Source organism: Papio anubis, chromosome 10, assembly GCF_008728515.1.
Source record: "Papio anubis isolate 15944 chromosome 10, Panubis1.0, whole genome shotgun sequence".
Taxonomy (NCBI): Eukaryota; Metazoa; Chordata; class Mammalia; order Primates; family Cercopithecidae; genus Papio; species Papio anubis.
In genome coordinates, this window is record NC_044985.1 from 61,060,099 (window position 1) to 61,081,989 (window position 21,891).

Genomic DNA, 21,891 nt, shown 5'->3' on the forward strand with positions numbered 1-21,891 from the left:
AGAAATCTTACAAAAGGTTTGTGTCAAACAAACAATAAAAGCAATCTCCAAGGGACCAAATCACTGATTGATGAAGTGTTTTGCCAATTTAGGCAGTAAGAAGCTATTTAATTATACCAAAGCAGTATTGCAGACTACATCAAGCTAGTCTCTATTTCTAATGAGATGATATCTACTTGCCAATACAGTGCATGATTTACTATTATAATCTGATCAACATCATAGTTGAACAAATATAATTCTCCTGGTGGACTGAAATTTATCTACTACTTCAGTGGTTAACCCGTATCAGTTACAATGAGTTATTGCATTGAGGTTGTGAGCAAAGTCACATTTTGTTCTGTACTGATGACTTGCATTCTGAAAGTATGCTAGGAAACCCAAAATATTTTTAAAACCACTTGTGCTAGAAATCATTACCTAAGTGTAGTTTTAGAGATGAATACAGAGAAAGAGACTGAAACATAACTTTTAATATGTTCTGTATCAACTGAGGCCTAGGGATAGCTAGGGTCTGTCAGTCTATAAAGTTTCTTATGTTTTTTTCCCCAAGGCCTCCAGTTGTAGGTATGGGAGATCATTTTCTTCTCGAGATTTTAAAGTTGTTGAAGGCAGAAACCATATGTTGTATTTATTTTCTCTTCTACCACAATTCCTTGGTTGAGGTGGTCAAGGTTAAGAATAAACAAAAAAAGGCAGGCTAGAGTATTTGTGCCATGTCAGATTGAAGTCTACCAGGAGTGGGACTAGAAGCTAGGAGCTGAGCTTTGCACCCATAACCCCCTCTGGGAATGGTGGGGATAATAAAAAATTTAGCAGCCATTGCTATTGTTCTTCTCTACATCTATGAATACAGATAAACTCAGGAAGCCCCGGTTTGAGTGCCTGATGGCAGTACTACGCTCTTATATTCAGATATTTATACCATCAAAGCATTTTGAAAGTTTTACATAATTGGAAGTCATTGTTTAGCTCCCTTTCTTTTGATTTTAGTAACAAAACCATCTCAGATAGATTGGGGTCCAACTATAATTCTTTTAAAGAAAATCTTTGCAAATCCATTTTCATATATCTTATCTCTAGTATTTAGAAGTTATTTCTTTTCTCTTATTCCACCTGTAGTAGCCAGTTTTCTTTTTTTTTTTTTTTTGAGTGTCATGACGTATTTATTTATTTATTTATTTATTTATTATTTTTTATTATTATACTTTAAGTTCTAGGGTACATGTGCATAACGTGCAGGTTTGTTACATATGTATACTTGTGCCATGTTGCTGTGCTGCACCCATCAACTCGTCAGCACCCATCAACTCGTCATTTACATCAGGTATAACTCCCAATGCAATCCCTCCCCCCCCCCGCCTTTGATAGGCCCCGGTGTGTGATGTTCCCCTTCCCGAGTCCAAGTGATCGCATTGTTCAGTTCCCACCTATGAGTGAGAACATGCGGTGTTTGGTTTTCTGTTCTTGTGATAGTTTGCTAAGAATGATGGTTTCCAGCTGCATCCATGTCCCTACAAAGGACACAAACTCATCCTTTTTTATGGCTGCATAGTATTCCATGGTGTATATGTGCCACATTTTCTTAATCCAGTCTGTCACTGATGGACATTTGGGTTGATTCCAAGTCTTTGCTATTGTGAATAATGCCACAATAAACATACGTGTGCATGTGTCTTTATAGCAGCATGATTTATAATCCTTTGGGTATATCCCTAGTAATGGGATGGCTGCGTCATATGGTACATCTAGTTCTAGATCCTTGAGGAATCGCCATACTGTTTTCCATAATGGTTGAACTAGTTTACAATCCCACCAACAGTGTAAAAGTGTTCCTGTTTCTCCACCTCCTCTCCAGCACCTGTTGTTTCCTGACTTTTTAATGATCGCCATTCTAACTGGTGTGAGATGGTATCTCATTGTGGTTTTGATTTGCATTTCTCTGATGGCCAGTGATGATGAGCATTTTTTCATGTGTCTGTTGGCTGTATGAATGTCTTCTTTTGAGAAATGTCTGTTCATATCCTTTGCCCACTTTTTGATGGGGTTGTTTTTTTCTTGTAAATTTGTTTGAGTTCTTTGTAGGTTCTGGATATTAGCCCTTTGTCAGATGAGTAGATTGCAAAAATTTTCTCCCATTCTGTAGGTTGCCTGTTCACTCTGATGGTAGTTTCTTTTGCTGTGCAGAAGCTCTTTAGTTTAACGAGATCCCATTTGTCAATTTTGGCTTTTGCTGCCGTTGCTTTTGGTGTTTTAGACATGAAGTCTTTGCCCATGCCTATGTCCTGAATGGTACTACCTAGGATTTCCTCTAGGGTTTTTATGGTATTAGGTCTAACATTTAAGTCTCTAATCCATCTTGAATTAATTTTCGTATAAGGAGTAAGGAAAGAATCCAGTTTCAGCTTTCTACTTATGGCTAGCCAATTTTCCCAGCAGCATTTATTAAATAGGGAATCCTTTCCCCATTTCTTGTTTCTCTCAGGTTTGTCAAAGATCAGATGGCTGTAGATGTGTGGTATTATTTCTGAGGACTCTGTTCTGTTCCATTGGTCTATATCTCTGTTTTGGTACCGGTACCATGCTGTTTTGGTTACTGTAGCCTTGTAGTATAGTTTGAAGTCAGGTAGCGTGATGCCTCCAGCTTTGTTCTTTTGACTTAGGATTGTCTTGGAGATGCGGGAGTAGCCAGTTTTCAAAAGGTCCCCAATGATTTCTGCCTCTTGAAATTCACATCCTTCTATTGTCCCCTGCCACAACCAAGATTGATGTGTAATGACCAACAGGATAAGACAGAAATGATGGTATGTTACTTTTAAGACTAGATTACAAATGTCTGAAGCTTCTACTATGGACCCTCTCTCATTTGCTTGCTCTCTTAATTATCTTTTCTCTCTCACTTCTCTCTGTCTGATCACTTGCTCTGTGGGAAACCAGCTACCATTTCATAAGGACGCTCGAACAGCCTATGAAAGACCCATGTGGTAAGTAACCGAGGCTGGCTAACAACCCTGTGAGTGAACTTGGAAGTGGATTATCCAACCCCAGTTAATCCTTGAGATGACTGTAGCCCTGGATAACAGCCTGATTGCAACTTTTTGAGATATTGTGAGCCAGAACTACCCACCAAAGTTGTTCCCGGGTTCTTGATTCTTAGAAATGATGTAAGATAATAAATGTTTGTTGTTTTAAGCTGCTAAGTTTTGGCGTGATTTATTACCCAGCAATAGTTAACCAATATAACATAACTGTATTGAAATGTAACATACTGGCTTTATGGTTAGGTTGAAGAAATGACATCTCTTGCTCTTTTCTGCAGGTGGCAGTTAATTGCTCTCCAGTGCTTTGTCAAAGTATTTTGCCAGTTTGCTTTTTGCAAAACTACTGAAGACAGTAATTGACCTGATTATATCTTGATTCTCTGAAAGAGTTCATTCAATTCACAGAGGATGAACACATTACTCTAAGATATCTATTTACTTACATTGGTTTACCATTGGCTTGTCCTTGCAATCAGAACTGCTAGGTGGTTAAATAGCATAATGCGTTTTATAGCTGTTTTCCTCATCTCTCACTTTCACAAGTGTGGGGTAGTATTAGTATTAGTGAACACTGGAGAAATCATGACATTAAAGTTAATGACTAGCTGAGGCCACTAGGATGACTGATGAATTTACATTTATGGAGTGGCATGGTTAGCATATCTGATATCTGAGTGATGGAACAGGTCATGCATGCTAAAATTTTTGCTCATTCTTTATACTCTACTATCCTCTGTAAATTTTTTTTTAATAATATTCATTGATGGTTTTTGAAACAGTAATAAAAGGACAGGCTAAGTTAAAAAATTATTTTAATTTAATTTTTATTTTTTGAGACAAGGTCTTGCTCTGTCACCCAGGCTGGAGTATAGTGGCACTATCTCGGCTCACTGCAACATCCACCTCCCAGGTTCAAACAATTCTCCTGCCTCAGTCTCCCAAGCAGCTGGGATTACAGGTGCATGCCACTGTGCCCGGTTAATTTTTCATAGTTTTAGTAGAGACAGGGTTTTACCATGTTGGCCAGGCTGCTCTCAAACTCCTGACCTCAAGTGATCTGCCTGCTTGGCCTGCCAAAGTGCTGAGATTACAGAGTGAGTCACCATGCCCATCCTAAGTTAAACATTTAAATATAGTTTTACACTTTTTGTTAGGGAAAACTTGAAAACACGCCCAAGTAGAGCATACATCAACCCTTATGTATCCATCACCTGGCTTTAACACGGCCATTCTTATCTTATTTATCCTCTGATCCACTTGCTGTGTTCCTTGCTAACTATCTGCACTGGATTATTTGGATGCAAATCCAAGATATCATCTTTTTCCATAAGACAAGGTAATTACTATTCTTAGTACAAAGCTGGGAAGCAAGAGCTCACCTGTTGTTCTCACTGATGGGTTCTAAGGAAAATGTGAGTTCCCACAAATATGTTTGTATTTCAGGCATGTTACATGACTGATCATCAACCTATATTATTTCTTCTAAGGTAAAACCGAATTTTCACAGTTTTATGGCAGTATTATAAATTCACATTCTGAATTCTGGGTTTGAAGGTAAATACAACTTTTTTTCCAGAAATTTTAAGATCCACCAGGGAGCTGGAAGTTCCACAGACTGGTTATAATAAACAAACTCCCTAAATGATAAGTGGTGTTTTGAAGACCATAGTTAGAACTTGGGATTGTGCTTCCCATGACTACAAATGTACTTGTAGCTTAGGTGCAAAAGGGTAGGTCAGTGGGTAGCTAACTACTGAGGACTGATTTTCCTGGAGCTGGTGTTTTATAAGTGTCACCTAGAACTGGCATATAAAGTGGCTCATTCACCCAAGTATCTTCCTTTCCTTTTTACAAAATCCTTGGCTGCTGTGGGGCCTACATCTCTTCATGATTATTATTGCATCTGGTGTCATGTTTTTCCAGCTGGTGTACTGCTTCCCTGTAGGCTTCTTGATGTTCACTCCTCCAGCAGCCTCCTGCCCCTCTGAGAGAGCTCATCCTATGACCCTGCTCTACACAGGCAACCTTTCTAACCTGAGCTGTGATTACATGGATAGGTTTAGAAGCTGTTTATGGATCCTATATATGGCTCATCATAAAAAAAGAGTATTAGAATTGATTAATTAAAATTTCAGTTATGTGAATTTTGACTTTTCTTCTCCCCAAACATCACATACAAACAAAGTAGTATATTACTTTTGATCCAGTAGCTTTGGCATTAAAAAAAAAAAAAAGAAAGAAAGAAATGAAAGTGCTGACAGTCCCTGATACTTGAATGCCTTCGAAATAGAAATAAAAAAATTAATATCTAACACTTTCAAACATACCATTATTTGGCATAAACACTTAAAACAAGCTGGATCAAGGGCATATTTTGAGGACTATATGCACAGGGTCTGACAATGTCCTGAAAGAGTTTATTTTATAAAAAGAATCCCCTTTAGCAGAATTTGTCGGCCTCCTAGTGACCATCCTCATGTTCCTGCCTTGCAGTCTGGCTATGAGTGGTTCTATGCAGGGCTCTATTTTCAGGTGTGTCCCCTGCTTTGGCTTCTCCTAGGAGGACTTGTGGGAATTAACCTCAGCTGTCTTCCCATGACTTTGTCTCTTGGCTCACAGACTGACCCTCATGTTTCTCTTCTCATCTCTCTCTAGTCCTGCATCACATTGACCCAGGTTGAAAAAAACAGGAAAAAAGATGAGTCTAAAAGAAAGGAAAAACAAGAAAGTGAAGATGTTAAAAAAAAAAATGAAGGAAATTAAGAGCATGAAGAAGCTACAATATATCTTCACTTAAAAATCTAGTCAGCAAATATGTCAACATTAAAAAAATAGATTTCAAAAACAGATATTGCTTCTTTCAGTAGCAGATTGACGGATGCAGTGGGAACACTGCATGGATGATTAACAGGTCATTTTAAACATTTGATTCAAAGTAGCTTTCATGCTTTTTCAGGCTTCAGGATTATTATTGCTTGTGGTAGGAGGTGGTGCCATGGTTCAGTTAGACTAAAGAGAAAACTTATTTGACTGTTAAAAAAATAAGGATGGGATGACCATTAGAGGTATGTGTACTCCTAATACACTCACAGTAGCTTTCTTACAGCATAAGTTAAGCAGTGGGGAGCAATGTCAGCTTCCCCTTTCAGAAAAGAAAATAATGGGAAATGGTGAATAGAGGGAGAGCTAAGGGCCACTTGGGAGGATTAAGCAGGCAGGATACTCTCTCTGTAAATTCCCCTGAATAGAGAATAGGGAGTCCTAAGGGAGTCTATAGTCCTGAAGTAGTCAAAGGCAGAATTAGTCAGAGATGATTATAAGCCCCTGAAGACCACTGACTTTTGCCACATTCTCAGTCCCAACTTTCTCTGGGGCTCTGGGGAATCTTAGTGCATGCAGAGACTTGGTTCATCTCTTTGCCCCAGAAGAATACTTCTAGTCAATGGAAAAAAAAAACAATTACTATCATATCTGAATTAAGATAGAAAAGACTTGCCTTTGAGAATACCACTTGGTTTTGGGTGCTTGGTAGTTATTGTCTACAAAGGATAAAGGTGGTCAGATGAAGATAACTAAGAAACTTGGAGATATGAAAAGGCTAAGTGCTAGGATTTATGAATAAACAATATCCAAGCTATGCTGTCCATAGCATTAAAAAAATCATCCTGGGAACAACCCACCCAGAATATCTTTTAACTATTTACTACTGATCTAACTGCAATGATAAAAATAACTTTGTGACCCTAAAATGGAAGTGAATCAGATCTTACAAAGTAACTTTAATCATGTTATATCACGAAAGTCACACTAAATTCAGCTATCCCATTTATAGGAATTATGTTTGTGTTCATATCTGGGTTGGATTTGGAAATTTGATTTTGAAGTGCAGGAATGACTTTCACTATGTGATTGCTTATGACTTTCAAAATGTGATTATATGAAATTGAAATATATATATTTCATACATATCAATATATGAAATTATTCCTTAAATATTTTTTGCAACTTTTAAAAATTAATAGTGGCATTACATATTACTCCTGGCAATTGGCTGTCTAGAGCTTCCTCAGTGCATGTTTTAGCAGATGTTTTTAGAAATATTTTAGAGCTGCAGTTCTCAAGATGTCATCTGGAAACCCCTGTGGGTCCTTGAGACCCTTTCAGTGGGTCAGCAAGGTCAAAACTATTTTCATAATAAGACTAAAATGTTATTTGTCTTTTTCACTCTCATGCTTTCATGAGCACAGAGTGGAGTTTTCCAGAGGTTACACAGCATGTGATATCTCAAAAGATGGAATTCAGAAGCAGATATGAGAACCCAGCTGTCTTCTACTAAGTCAGAAGCCAGGCATCAAAGATATTTACGAAAATGTAAAGGAATATCATTCTTCTCATTTTTTTTCTGAAAAATATGGTTATTTTTAATAAAATATGCTATTATAATATGCATTGGTTTATCATTATTTCTAAGTAAACTGATAAATCAAGACTTTAAATATTTTTCAATTTTAATTTCTAATATAGTTGGATAGATATAAACAGAAGCTCTTTGTGGGGCGTGGTGGTCTCAATTTTTTTTGTTTTTTTGCAACAGGGTCTTGCTCTGTTGCCGTGGCTGGAGTGCAGTGGTGTGATCACGGCTTACTGCAGCCCCTACCTCCTATCTCACTACCTCAGCCTCTCAAGTAGCTGGAACCACAGGCAGGCTCTACCACGACTGGCTAATTTCTTAATTTTTTGTAGAGATGGGGGTCTCCCTATGTTGCCCAGGCTGATCTCAAACTCGCAGATTCAAGTGATCCTCCCACCTCAGCCTCTCAAAGTGTTGGGGTTATAGGTGTGAGTCACCACACCTGGCTAGGTCTCAATTTTTAATATTATAAAGGGATCCTAGAGACTAAAAAGTTTAAGAATTGCTGCTTTAGAGGTGTTTTATTGTTGTCGTTGTTGTTTTGTTTTTGAGATAAGGTCTCACTCTGTTGCCCAGGCTGGAGTGCAGTTGTGTGATAATGGCTCACTGCAGCCTGGACCTCCCAGGACTAAGCAATAGTCCTGCCTCAAACCCCTCACCCACCCCTAGTAGCTGGGACTACAGGCACGCGCCATTACCCCTGGCTAACTTTCTATATTTTCTGTAGAGGTGTGGTTTCATCATGTTGCTCAGGCTGGTCTTGAACTCCTGGGCTCGAGCCATCAGTGCAGTTCAGCCTCCCAAAGTGCTTGGATTACAGGTGTGAGCCACTGCACCCCGCGTGCTTTAGATTATTGATATTGCTAAATATAAAATCTTGATTATATATATTTTTTCCAATAAAAATAATTATTTTAAAGTGATTTTTGACTTGGGTTTCCAAAATACTTGTGCATCTATCATTTTGCAATAAATCTGAGATGTAGGCAAGTCACAAATTATTCCTACTTAAAATATGAAAAAAATCAAGAAATCAAGAATTTTAGATTGCATACTAAGTTAGCAGAAGGGAAATTATACATAAGGTACTTTCAACTCTCTCCCAACTATTTGGCTAATTTTAAAAGTCGCTTTCTTTTTCCCTGTATACTTTAGTTCAATTGTGACATCCAGGAGCACAGTGAATGGCATTGTGACACAACATGGAACTACCTGCAGCCACTTTCACATTAAACATCTTCACCTCCTGAGCTAACTCACTGCTCTTTACTGCAAAAGACAGCTAACCATAGTTCAATGCTTTCCTGTCATTCAAACACTGTAATCTTCTTTTTGTAGTTGTTTAGGTCTTCATCTTTTCTCAGTACAACTTTTTACAATGGCCAACAGGTTCTCAGGTATACCTAACAGACTGACTTCCACTTGGGAGAAAATTCCAAAGTAGTGATCTCTTCAGGCTTGTCATGCTAATTCCCTGCTCAAGAGCTTATAAAAGCTCCCACCAGCAAAAGTTTTTACTCTTTTGCTAAGTTTTCAATGCTCCCACAGTTGGTCTCACCTTACCCATTTATCTTTATTTCTCTTCCCTCTACCAATAATTAATTTTTTCCAGGAAGACTGTCTTCCTTATACCAGCTTCACTTCCCCTTCCATAATTGCACTTAGAATTTATATTTTTGCTCATTAATCCTTAATGCTTCTGAGAAACAAGCCCAGAGATCAAGACAACACACTTGGCCATGGTAGAGCCAATATTCAAACCTAGGTCTGTGTAGCACTGAAGCCACTGCTCTTAGCCATTATACCAACTCTATTACTAATCTGGTTACATTAAAAGGGGCTCAATGACCCACGATTGTATGCTCAGATTGGTGAAAACATCTAAATGCTGTTTACAAGAGACACATCTAAAATATATGCATACAAAAAGATTAAAAGTTAAAGGATGGAATCATACACACACTCACAAAGCTGGTGTAGTTAAACTTTAAAATAAAAACCATTATCAGAAACAAAGAGGGACACTTGATAATTATAAGAGGTTCAGTTTGCCAGAAAAATATAATAATTTTGATATATCTACAACATAGCTTCAAAATAGAGAAAATAAAAATTAGCAGACCTACAAGGAAAAATGAATAAATCCATAATAGTGGAATAGTTCATCAATAACTGATAGAATAAGTAGATAAAATACCTACAATTTAAAATATTTAAACAATACAATCAGCAAATTTGAACAAGCATTATACGGAACCCTATACTCCCAAACAAGAAAGAATATTTATTTCTTTTTTTTTTTTTTTTTTTTTTTTTTTTGAGACGGAGTCTCGCTCTGTCGCCCAGGCTGGAGTGCAGTGGCCGGATCTCAGCTCACTGCAAGCTCCGCCTCCCAGGTTTACGCCATTCTCCTGCCTCAGCCTCCCGAGTAGCTGGGACTACAGGCGCCCGCCACCTCGCCCGGCTAGTTTTTTGTATTTTTTTAGTAGAGACGGGGTTTCACCGTGTTAGCCAGGATGGTCTCGATCTCCTGACCTCGTGATCCGCCCGTCTCGGCCTCCCAAAGTGCTGGGATTACAGGCTTGAGCCACCGCGCCCGGCCCTTTATTCTTTTTAAATACAAAAGTGAACTATTTATAAGTGAATAATAGTGAAAATACAGTTATCAAAACTTGAAGGAATAAAGTGAATTGCTTAGAGAGAAATTTATACCCCTTAGAGATATAGTCTGTAAAAAAAACCTGCCAGAATGCTGGCACGCACCTGTAATTCCAGCTACTCAGGAAGCTGGGGTGGGAAGATTATCTGAACCCAGGAGTTCCAGGTTACAGTGACCTATGATCATGCCACTGCCCTCCAGTGACAGAGTGACCTTGTTTAAAAAAAAAAAAAAAAAAAAGTAAAGAAAAAACAAACAGTATATATAGAAAATCCTAATAGCATTATGTTATTTAATCTATGAATAAAAACCTTCCCATAAAGAAAACTCTAGGTTCAGATGGTTTCTTTGGTGAATTCTACCAAACATTTAAGGAAGAAATAATGATCAATCTTATACAAACTCTTCTTGACACTAGAAAACAAAGGAGTACTCATTAGCTTGTTTCATGAGGTCAGCAAAACCTGACATGAATATTAGAGAAAGAAAAATTTCTTTTAAATTACTTTTAAATATACTTTTAATATACTTTAAATTATATACTTTTAAATATAAATATACTTTTAAATATAAATACAAAAATCCCTAAACAACATTTTAGTATACTGTATTTAGTAATATATAAAAAGGCCAATACCTCATGACCAGGTTGGGTTTATGCCAGGATTACAAGGTTGCCTTAATAGCAGAAGGCCAATCCTTATAATTTACCTTATCAACAGAATAAAAGAGAAAAATCATATGATTATCTCAACAGATACAGAAGCCACCCCTGTCACCAGCCCATGCTTTTTTTTTTTTTTTGAGACACAGTCTTGCTCTGTCACCCAGGCTGGAGTACAATAGCACAGTCTCAGCTCACTGCAACCTCTGCCTCCCGGGTTCAAGTGATTCTCCTGCCTCAGCCTCCTGAGTAGCTGGGATTACAGGTGTGTGCCACCACGCCTGGCTAACTTGTATTTTTAGTAGAGATGGGGTTTCGCCATATTGGCAAGGCTGGTCTTGAACTCCTGGCCTCAAGTTATCTGTCTGCCTCCGCCTCCCAAACTGCTGAGATTACAAGCGTGAGCCACCCAGCCCGGCAAGAAAAAACATTTGCTAAAATTCAATATCCATTCATGATAAAAACTGTTGGCAAACCACGATCAAAAATGGAGTTCCTTAATCTGCTAAAAGGTTTATTAAAAAAGCAAAACATCAGAACCCTACTACAAACAATGGTGAACGTGGAGAGATTTCCCTTGGAAATCAGGAACATCATAAGGTTGCCATTATCTAAACTTCTATTCAACAATGCACTGGAGGTCCCAGCCAGCTGGGTAAGGCAAGAAAAAGCACACGATATAACAATTGAAATGGAAGGAATCAACTGTCATTATTCACAAATGATGCAATTCTATGTAAAAGATCTAGAAGAATATATAATAGTTAAGATAGCGTGATATTCATATAAAGTTGATACATAAACCAATGGAACAGAATGGAGAGCCCAGCAATAGATCAGTGCTTATATGGACTCTTGATCGATGACAAAGGTGGCAATGTCAAACAAAATCTTTTCAACAAGTGGTGCTGAGACAACCCCCCATACCAATGTGGGGTAAAAAAATCTTGACTTCTATTCCATGAACACCAAAATCAATTCCAGGTGAACTAGAGATATAAATATGAAAGGCAAATCGATATAGATATGAAAGTAAAAAAAGCCCTATAAAAATAAGGCTTCTAGAAGATAATACAGGAGAATTACCTTCACTACCTCAAAGCAGGAAAATATATCTTAAACAGAACACAAAAAATATTAAATAAAGGAAAAGGTTGGTAAATTTGATCACAATGAAAGTTACATCTTTTGCTCTTCAAACATCACTATTAGGCAAATAAAAAGGCAAATCACATAATGAAGTTAGAAATTTGCAATACATCTATCTGAAAAAGGCTCATATCTGAAATATATGAATAATTCTTACAAATCAATACGATGGTTAAAGGTAACCAACTGAAAGATGAATAAGAGTCTAGAACAGTAGTTTCAAAAATAATGACATCCAAATAGTCAACAAATGCATAAAAAGATGCTTGATCTCACTAGTAATCACAGAACTGCAAATTAAAACCACAATAAGATAAGAGTACACATCTATCAGAGTGACTGAAAATAACTAGATTGGCAATAACATATTAGAGCAATGGGAACTTTCATATACTACTGGGGTAGTAAATTTTGTAATATCTCTGGATTTTGTAATATCTTTGTAATATCTTTGTAATATCTTTGGAAAACGGATTGGTGCTTCATTATCTGTTACAGTTAAGCACAGTTAAACATATGTACACTTTCTGACCTAGGAATTCCACTCTTAGATGGATACTCAACAGAAATTCATATGCCTATCCACCTAAAGACATCTACAACAATGTGCATAGCAACCCCTATCCATAGTAGTATGAAACTGGAAACACTTCGAACATCCATTAATTGTTGAAAAGATAAACTCTGATATATGGATTCAACAGAATACTATACAGCAAAGAAAATAAATGCACAACTACAACAATATTATTGAAACTCATAAAGATAATGTTGAATGAAAGAAACCAGACACAAAAGAACATATCATAAGCTTCTATTTATATAAATGCAAAAAACAGGAGCAGGTAAAGGATGCATGCTTAGTTGGTAAAACCATAAAAAACAAACAAGGAAGTGCTTATCATACAACTAGGACAATGGTTACCTTAGGTGGGCAGGGAGAGTGCATAAAGCGATTGGGAGAGAGCATAAGGGGGACTTCTGGATTCTGTAATGTTCTACTTCCTGACCTAGATGGTAAATTAAGGGTACTTGATTTGTGATAATTTATGCTTTGGTTCACTTTTCTCTGTGTTATGTTTCACAAAAAAAGGGTATAAAAATCCAAGAATTCCTATATTTAGGGATCACTCAGAAGTTCTGAAGACAAGTAATAAAAATTAGAGCAATAAAGAAATTTGGTGCATGATTCCAGGAGTTAATCTATCCTATTTAGACTTTTTTTGTGCCTCAAGTTAGATGTCATGAATGCAAATAAATCCACTCCACTTAAAATTACAGGTCATACATTTACTGCTTGTTTCTGTGCATATGGTCTGCTCCCAATTAAGAGCCAAGTTATCAAGAGCCAAGTGTCCCAGGACTCAGAAAGAACAGGTTTGTTGAGATGGCCTACCTAAAAGTGATATTCACTGAGGTTTTAATTTTTGTGGGAATCACAAGAATCTCGATGGACTTGGCTTCATGTGAAATATCTGTTCCTCTGGTAGCATGAATTCAGGATATCCTGCTTGGGTTCTATTTTTGTATGGAGAGGTGGTAGGAAACTCTTTGTCAAGGTCACCTTCATACTTATTCCCACCAATAGTATTACATAATTTTTTTCCCACTTACAGACTGACTCCTAACTAGCCTGATTACACCATGTAAATGAGAAATTGGCTTAAATAGTTTTGCATCTCATAGCACCTAGTGATGAATGCTTTCACTGTCTATGTTTTCATTATTGTACACATATTGAAAATACATATAATATATATAATCAGTAGTTTTTCTACTAGTGCGATTTTGGTTTACATTAAGCTTTTTATCACCCAGAAGAAAGCTTTTTGTTACTCTGTTAATATCTGCAAAATTTATACATTTTGCCTTCTGAGAGTTGGCAAGAAGCATATCTATATCTCAGTTTAGACAAGGAAGCAGTTAACTACATTTACATTTAAAGTATTTTAGTAGTGTCAGATTGAGCACTCCAGGGAGTCAGGTAAAAATTAACAGATCCTTCCGAGCTTGACTTGATAGTGCTTGAACAATTTCTTAATATCTGGAGATCTAGCACAAAAATCAAGTCCTCCTCATTGTCTGATTTTTCTCAGAACCATTAAATAGTTCTTTTACGTTAGTCAAATAACTCTTAGAATGTCTTAACTTTTTTACAGAGCCTGTGTTACAAAGGAGGTGGTGAATCAGAAAGGAGGTAACTGCATAGGCTTGGAAACCTTATGGAAACCCTTTTTCTTACCATTCCCAAGACTTATCTTTGATTTGCACATTACATAGAAAGAAACTTATTTCTGATGGTTAGATCAGCAAGCTGGCTTATAAAAGCCTATCTAATCCATAATGTACCGGAAATGGTATTATTTTGACCACACCTAATCATTTATAGCATTTTTTTTTTTTCTGAAAAAAATACATTTACAGCCCTAGGTCAGTATGCAAGGGACAAATACTTCTTGCATATTTTTCTTCTCCATACCCCAGTGTGAGTTATAACAGTAGTAGGGGAAAGGTAAGGTTGATATCTCCAGGCACCAATAACTTAAACTCTGCAACTGTGCTATCAAATATAGTCACCATGAGTCATATAAAGCCATTTAAGTTTAAATTAATTAATTAAAATTAAAAATTCAGTTTCTCAGTTTTCCTAGCCACATTTCAAGTGCTCATAGTCATATATGACTAGCAGTGACAGTACAGATACAGAACATTCCCATCATCTTGGAAAGTGCTCTTCTATGAGGTAACTTTGTACATTAAGTATTAGCTAGGCATTTTCTTTCCCTCCCTCCCTCCCTCCCTTCCTTCGTTCCTTCCTTTCTTCCTTCCTTTTTCTTTTCTTTTTTTTTTTTTTGACAGGGTCTCACTCTGTTGCTCAGGATGGAGTGCGGTGGCACAGTCTCAGCTCACTGAAACCTCCGTTAGCTAGGCATTTTCAAATGGGGGAAAAGAGGAAAATAGTTCCTATGGGGACTCTGGCTCAGTGTCTCTCCCCAAATTCAAAGTGATGAGTCATTTATAAATTAAGTATAAGTCTTAGATTCTTACGTGGGATATGAACTCTGCCTTCATGGAGTTTATGGCTTACTAGAAGAAACAGACATGAGTAAATGAAAAGTTAATTAACATATAAAGGCAGTATATGATAAATAATAAGCAAGAGGATAAATTCTCAGGGAAAGAATAGATTTAAGAGACACAGAGGATAATGTACTGTTGATGTACTTAATATAAAAGGCAAAAGAAGAAAAGGCTGAAAATAACCCTGAGGTTGATGGAACAGGATGACAGTGGCACCTTGGTGGAGTACAGGGAAGCATAAAAGGGAGGGGAAAATGAGCTCAGTTTCTACCCCATTCAAGGAACACATGGAGAATCAGGGGATTACATTCTTGCAAAACCAAAAAATGACCTACTGTATGAAAGGCTACAGGATATCTCAATTCAATAACTGGTAGGTCTAGACAGCTGTTATTGTATTTCTCTGTAACAACTTCATCAGTGACATCTGAGATTGGATTCTAAAGATAAAGGAGGAGGTAAAACATGAGGAAATGGAGGTAATGCCTAGATGAACTGAGGAGCTAGTATGCGGGAATAATTCTTGGCTCATTAATTATTGGATTGTGCCACCTTCATCTATCTGTTCTGGAGACTGCTTTATCAGGTCAGAGGAGATGAGTGTGGCTTTCTTCAGATTGTGCAAGACAAAAAGAACATCATTAGAATTATGTACATGACATTGGAAGGCAAAGTGGGTTTTAAAATTTTTAAATAAGAGACAACTCCTCTAATTGACAATGAAATCAAGTAAAGGAAAGGAAGCTAGTATTTTTCTTCTGTTATCAAATATGTAGGAGCATATAGCCACTTTTCTGAGCATCAGCTGAATACTGGAAATGTCAATCAGGTACAACTTCTTTGTTGTGAGGGTAGGCAACAAAGTATGCAAAAGCCAGAAACTAGTGGCTTGCATGCTTTGATATAATTACACAAGATCAACTAAAGATTCTCTTTTTTCAGTTATAAATACCTAGGAAAGTGCTATATGTGTTTCATGTTCTTGCACCTCATGAATGAGGTCCTGATAGCTGTGGTGGCAATCTCTGAAATTCTTCCCAGAACTCAATCCTTAAGAACCAGGAGTACAGTTTATAACTAAAGTGAAAATTTATTTTAGAAAGTTCAATTTCAGAATCTATAAAATAAAAAACAAAAACCCCAAGCCTATATAAGTAATTTTAACATACAAAGTTAATGTCCCCAAACTCTAATGGTGGAATAAGGACAATAACATGAAGTATATGGTATTTGAGATAAAATATAGCTATTTAAGAAAAGCTTCTTACTCTCCTTGAGACTTCATCTATAAAACAAGGATAATAAAACATGTCATTGTGTTGCTGCAAAGATTGATTAAAGAGATAGGTATATGATGCCTAGGTTATGGCCATTTTTTATATTTACCAAATTCATAATTCTTTCTTGTTTCTACAACTGTACTAAATTATTTTAATAGCTGCAAAAGTATTTTACCATATTGACTATTTAACCATTTCTCTGTTGCTAAACATTTAGACTGTTTTCAACGGTTTGGCATCTCTTTGTATATGAATTTTAGAGGACATTAAGACCTCCTGTAAAGGCCAGGTAACATATATTTTGGGGCTTGTGGGACCACATAAGGTCTCTGTTGCATATTCTTTTAAAAAATTTCTTGTTTTCTTTTAACAACCCTTCTCAAATACAAAAACCATTAGCATGAAGGCTGTGTAAAAACAGGTCACAGGCTAGAGCTGGCCCTCCAACAACAATTTGCTTAGCCCTTAATTGATAGTTTTTAACCAGTCTGAGCCTCTTTGGAAGTTCACTGTAAAGGCATAATCTCAATTTTAGAAGCTGGCGACACCCTAGAGAGCACTTGTTAGTCTCTAGTCTCACGGATGTGGTGTTCTTCAGATTTCATTGCCAATATTTTTCTTGTTAGGAAAGCATGACGTGAAAGTGGCGACAGGATGGAGAATGACAATGGCCAGTGTATGTGAGTTTTTGTCGAATTCTTATGCAAGACACTGGCTGAAATATAGGTGAGGAGCACTTTTCACGTGCTATCTTCCAGAAATGAATTCAATCTGTAAATAACTGAGATGTCTTAACAGCTCTTGGGTAATTTTTATCTGTACCAATAAGAAACTTTGTCTCTGTTAGAGAGTTAAGAAGGGATTAGGATCCAGTAATGAATGAAAACAGAACTTAAGTTGCAACTCACTTTCTGTACTTACTTGTGATCTAGCATTAAAAACAGTGCCAGGCACGAAATAGGTGGTGAGAAATAAGAAAATGATAAAGTTATTTGCCCTAATGGTTAGAGGCCATGATGGTCAGCTTTGAGTTACTTTGGTGACCCCGCAGGGAGGAAGAGCACAGGTGGAACATTAGACTCTCTTTCAGGAAAAGGATGCCGCTGGATCCATCAGGTCCAGTAGCACTGCTCACTTCTCGTGCTGCAAGGGATCTGCCCTCGAAAGCCCCCAGGCCACACCCAAGGACACCACCCAGGGTTCTAGGACATCTCGAGGGCAGACGTAGTTTGGCTCTTGGTCCAGCTGGCCCGGGCTGAGCTAACCTGGAGTCAGCTCGAACTCACCTGCTTGGCAGGTGCGCGCTTCCCAAGGCGTGACCAGGGAGCGCCGGCGCGGTGGGTGGGGGCAGAGAACGTGAAGCTCCAGACGCATGGCACCCGCCGCCAAGTCGCCGCGGTGGCTGCCGGGATGCGCCGCAGCGAATGGTCGCGCCGGGCGCCGCTATAAGTGACCTTTCACCCGCGCCCAGCGGTTCCGGGCGGCGGCACAAGGCGGTAGCCATGGCGGAGGCGGTGGCTGCAGCGGGTGGGACGGGCGCGGGCGCGGGCGCGGGCGCGAGCTACGGGTCTGCAGTGGACCGCGACCGGGACCCGGACCGCCCCGGGCGGAGGCTACGGGTTCTCTCCGGCCATCTGCTGGGCCGGCCCCGGGAGGCTCTGAGTACCAATGAGTGCAAAGCGCGGAGAGCCGCGTCGGCGGCCACGGCGGCGCCCACGGCCACTCCCGCTGCGCAGGAGTCGGGCACCATCCCAAAGAAACGGTGAGTAGCGGGGTGTGGAAGGAGTTAGCGGCGAGGGACCAGGCCGGGCCTGCGCTGAAGGAGTGCAGGCGAGGTGGGAAAGGAAGTGAAACGGGTGGGCGGAAGGCATCCCGGTCCCTGAAAGTAGGGACCCACCTCTCTTTCGAGAGAGTAGACTAGACCCTGGATTCTGTCAGGAAGGGGGCGGGATGGAATGGTGGGTTTTGGTCACTCTGTGAGGGAAACAGACTTGAAGAACTCTAATTGGAGGAGGATTTAAAGGGTTCCTTTTTCCTGAGCTTTTAGTGCCGGGAATTCATTCTTTATCTTGAAGTAATAGTTTGGGTGCTGAGGTCTTGGAATGGGTAGCAGAGGTTCTATTTTGCTCCGAGGAGATTTAAGTTTGTACTAGATGATGGATCATAGGGATCTTTCTAATTCGCGAAAGGCTGCTGTGGGGGAAACTGATGGTGCCCTGGAAAAAGGTGCTGACTGGTATCTGTGGGGTAAGTTCCGCTTGCTTAGCAGCAAGTTGTGTTGACTTTGAGGGAGGAAACCGATGAATGGTAAGAAACCATAAACTGCAAACACTAGCTAGTGGTTTAAGGTGTGGTGGTATAGTTACTGAGCTGTGTGTAACCAGAAGCTAAATGACAAGGGTCTACCGATGAGGGATGTTTGTAAGAGATCTTGACTTTAGATGTTTTTGGAGAAATCTTTTTTTTTTTTTTTTTTTTGTATTTTTAGTAGAGACAGGGTTTCACCGTGTTAGCCAGGATGGTCTCGATCTCCTTAATCTCTGATGAAAACTATTAGGAGAAGCTATTTTCTGACGTGTGGCTTTGTCACCGTGGATAAACCGAGAGTGAAAAAAATATGTAGCTAATGTTTAAAGTGTACTTTTAAGTGTGCCAAAGGTTGTGCTAAATCTTTGTTTCTTCCCATGCTATGAGGTATGCGCGGTTTTCTACCATTTTACAGATGAATACATTAAAGTTAAGTCTGCTGGAGGCTTAGCAGATAGCTGTGTGACAGATTAGAATTCGAAAGCACATCAAATTGACTTAATGGCCAAGTTCCTAAGCTATACTTGCTTCTGATGAATTAATTCAACATACATGAGTCTTTACAAAATACACTGTGCCAGCAATACAGAAATTTAAAAATATAGTATTTACTCTTAAGGAAGGAATAGCTTAGTAGGTAAAATTATAATACAGCGTTATGAGAAACTTAACTGAGAACTATAGCACCTGGTCATTTAATCCAGATTTAGGTTGGTGTTTGTTAGTGCAAAGATGTTCCAAAGTAAAGATTGAGTAAATTTTGGATGTTTGCATTAGTAATAGTTTGCCAAAGGAGAACATTTTTCGTGGCATGCAAACAGTATGTTCACAGTCAAAGAAGTTAAAGACAAATTAGGGAACTGCTGAGACTTAAGTGTAGCAGTAGAGTGTGAGAATGACGTGGGATGAAGACTGAAAAGGTGAATCTTATTTACCGGATTTTACGTGGGGCAATACATGATTAGATTTACCTTTGATAAAGGTCACACTGGGAGCAAATTGAAGACAGTTGAGCATTTTGGCAATATAGTGGCTGGGAATATAGACCTGGATTTGAATTTCCACTACACAGTTTCAACTGTATGTATGATCTTCGGCAAATCACTTAACCTCTCAGAGTTTCAGTCCCCCTCATTTGTGAAAACGGGAACAGTAATCCTGTTTTGCACTGTTGCTGTGAGAATTGAAAAAAATAGAGTTAAATGATCAAGTGTTTAGTGCAATGCCTGTCACATAACCTTTCAAAGAATGGTAGCTACAATTTTCACTGTGTCCAAAGGCAGAGAGACTAGGAGACTATTATCCCAGGGGGAAATGCTGGGATTCTGAACTAAGGCAAATTTTTGGGAGTAGGCAACTTAATTGAGAAAATGTTAGGAGGTAAATTTTCCATAACTTGGTTACCGAGTGGTGGGGAGGGGAGGAATAAAGGATTTCATCTCGTCTCCTGGCTTCACTTGAGGTTATATTATTAATAGCTGTCATTAGATTTAAAACTTTTCTAAATGGTTTCATGTACATTTATGTCTACTCATTTGTATGCATGTGTGTGATTGTACATTTTATGCAGATTCACACTCTTAGAACCAAGTAAGGAGGGCAGGTTTTCCTTATGGTTAGATTTAATGGCTTGGTTTACAGTGTTCAAAGAAAAAATAGTAATGCTTGTAAGGCACACCAAGATGATGGATGAGTCTTCCTATAGTTGAAAGTGACTGGTCAGGGATGCCCTGTGTGGCTGCTCCAAGGACTGAAGGCATCAATAGTTGAGGCACAATTGTAACCCATTTATTGCATAGATTATAGCTGGTTGGAAGCTCTGGTCTTTGGTTCAGGGTTAGACGGCTCATGGTAAAATCTAGTCCTGTACTGGTACTTTGAGATTTTTATTAAAATATGAGGGAACACAGAAACTTAGATGACACATCAAAAGCTTCCACAGAAGGTGATATACTTGAAAGATTATTCATGAGGAACCCAAGTCTCCCTTCTACTGCCTGCTTAGCTGGGCCTCCAGTTGCCAGCTACAGAATCCAGCCTAAAGGGAAGACAAATGGTGGAGGAAGAAGGAACCACAGTATATATCTAATAAGGTGTGAGTATGCCTATATGTCAATTATTTTGGAATAATTTTGTGATTTGTTATTAGTCTTTCCCTTTTGTTACCTTGGATGATGGCATTGGTTGTAATTGTTTTATCGCATGGTTGGTTATACTTAAATTCATCATGGCCTGGAGTAGTGACTTCTTGAAATGCCATATTTTCATTCCTGTTACAGAATAGTCATGCATATGTTTCAACATTTATAGAGTAGTTGCTTTGTGAAGGTCCTGTCCTAGGCACTGGAGGTAAAGAGAGGAATAAGTAGTCTTCAGCCTCAAAGAGTTCACAGTCTAGGAAGTGAGAGACACAGTGCAGTTTGATTAGAGCCACTGTAGATACAGGTACAAATGTAGCACAAAGGAAAGATTCTATATGGGGGTGGGTGGGTGGGGGTGGTCAGAGGAAGCTTTCTGGAGAAGGTTTTAAAATGTTGATGGTAGTTTGAGAGTTTATATTCCAGGCAAAGGAAACAGCATATGGCAAAGCAAGGGGGCATGAAAGTGCATATTGTATTTACATAACTAGATGATTTAGTATTGGTAGAGGTGAGAATAAAATGAAAGGAGGGCAGTGGCAGGTCATGGAGGTCTTTGGCTTGTGGGTTATCAGTCCATTCATTCATGCATTCATTCATGCTTGTAAAATATAGCAGTGAACAAGAACTCTGCTCTATGGAACTTATATTCTAGCTGGAGTGGAGACAGTGAACAAACAAGTAATATAGTATGTCAGGTAGTGATAAATATAACGAAAAATGAAGCAGCTGAAGGGGCTTGGTGATAGAGAACCCTTGAAGGAATTAAGCTGGGAAGAGACATGATTAGATTGGGTTTGGGTTGGAGAGAAGTCACTCCAGCTACAGTGTTAAGAATGGATTGGAGAACGGTAAGGATGGACATAGATCAGTTAGAGGAGGCTGGTGTAACACAATAGGTGAGAAATAATGAAGAATTAAACTAAGATGATGGCAATGAAAATAGGGAGGAAATGATGTGTGTGAGAGTTTTAGAAGTTAGTTCATTAGGTGACACCGTTAAAGTTTAATCACATTTTAAAACTATGTGACTAAATTAATGCCACAGGAGTTTGGAGACTGAATGACAATAGAAAAGGGATGACACAGTCCAGAGGAATGTGGACATTTCAGAGGGCTGACCTAACAAAACCTGCTGTTTACTTATCACATGGTCTCCTA

General features: G+C 38.6%; 2 protein-coding genes across 3 annotated transcripts in view; one reads left to right on the forward strand and one right to left on the reverse strand.

Annotated features, from left to right (window-relative positions):
- The window catches only part of NFE2L2 (nuclear factor, erythroid 2 like 2), a 152,485-nt gene extending 134,831 nt beyond the window's left edge, over positions 1-17,654 (reverse strand). The window contains exon 1 of the mRNA XM_031651380.1: positions 17,572-17,654. The gene's annotated coding sequence lies outside the window, so the exon portion shown is untranslated. The remainder of the gene's footprint in view (positions 1-17,571) is intronic.
- The window catches only part of AGPS (alkylglycerone phosphate synthase), a 160,248-nt gene continuing 156,003 nt past the window's right edge, over positions 17,647-21,891 (forward strand). Inside the window, exon 1 of one of the 2 annotated variants that reach the window (XM_031651376.1) lies at positions 17,647-18,047. In XM_031651376.1, coding sequence (XP_031507236.1) covers positions 17,710-18,047 — 338 coding nt within the window. In that variant the 5' untranslated portion in view covers positions 17,647-17,709. Of the gene's footprint in view, positions 18,121-21,891 lie in introns of both variants that reach the window. The other variant, XM_031651378.1, reaches the window with a different exon arrangement.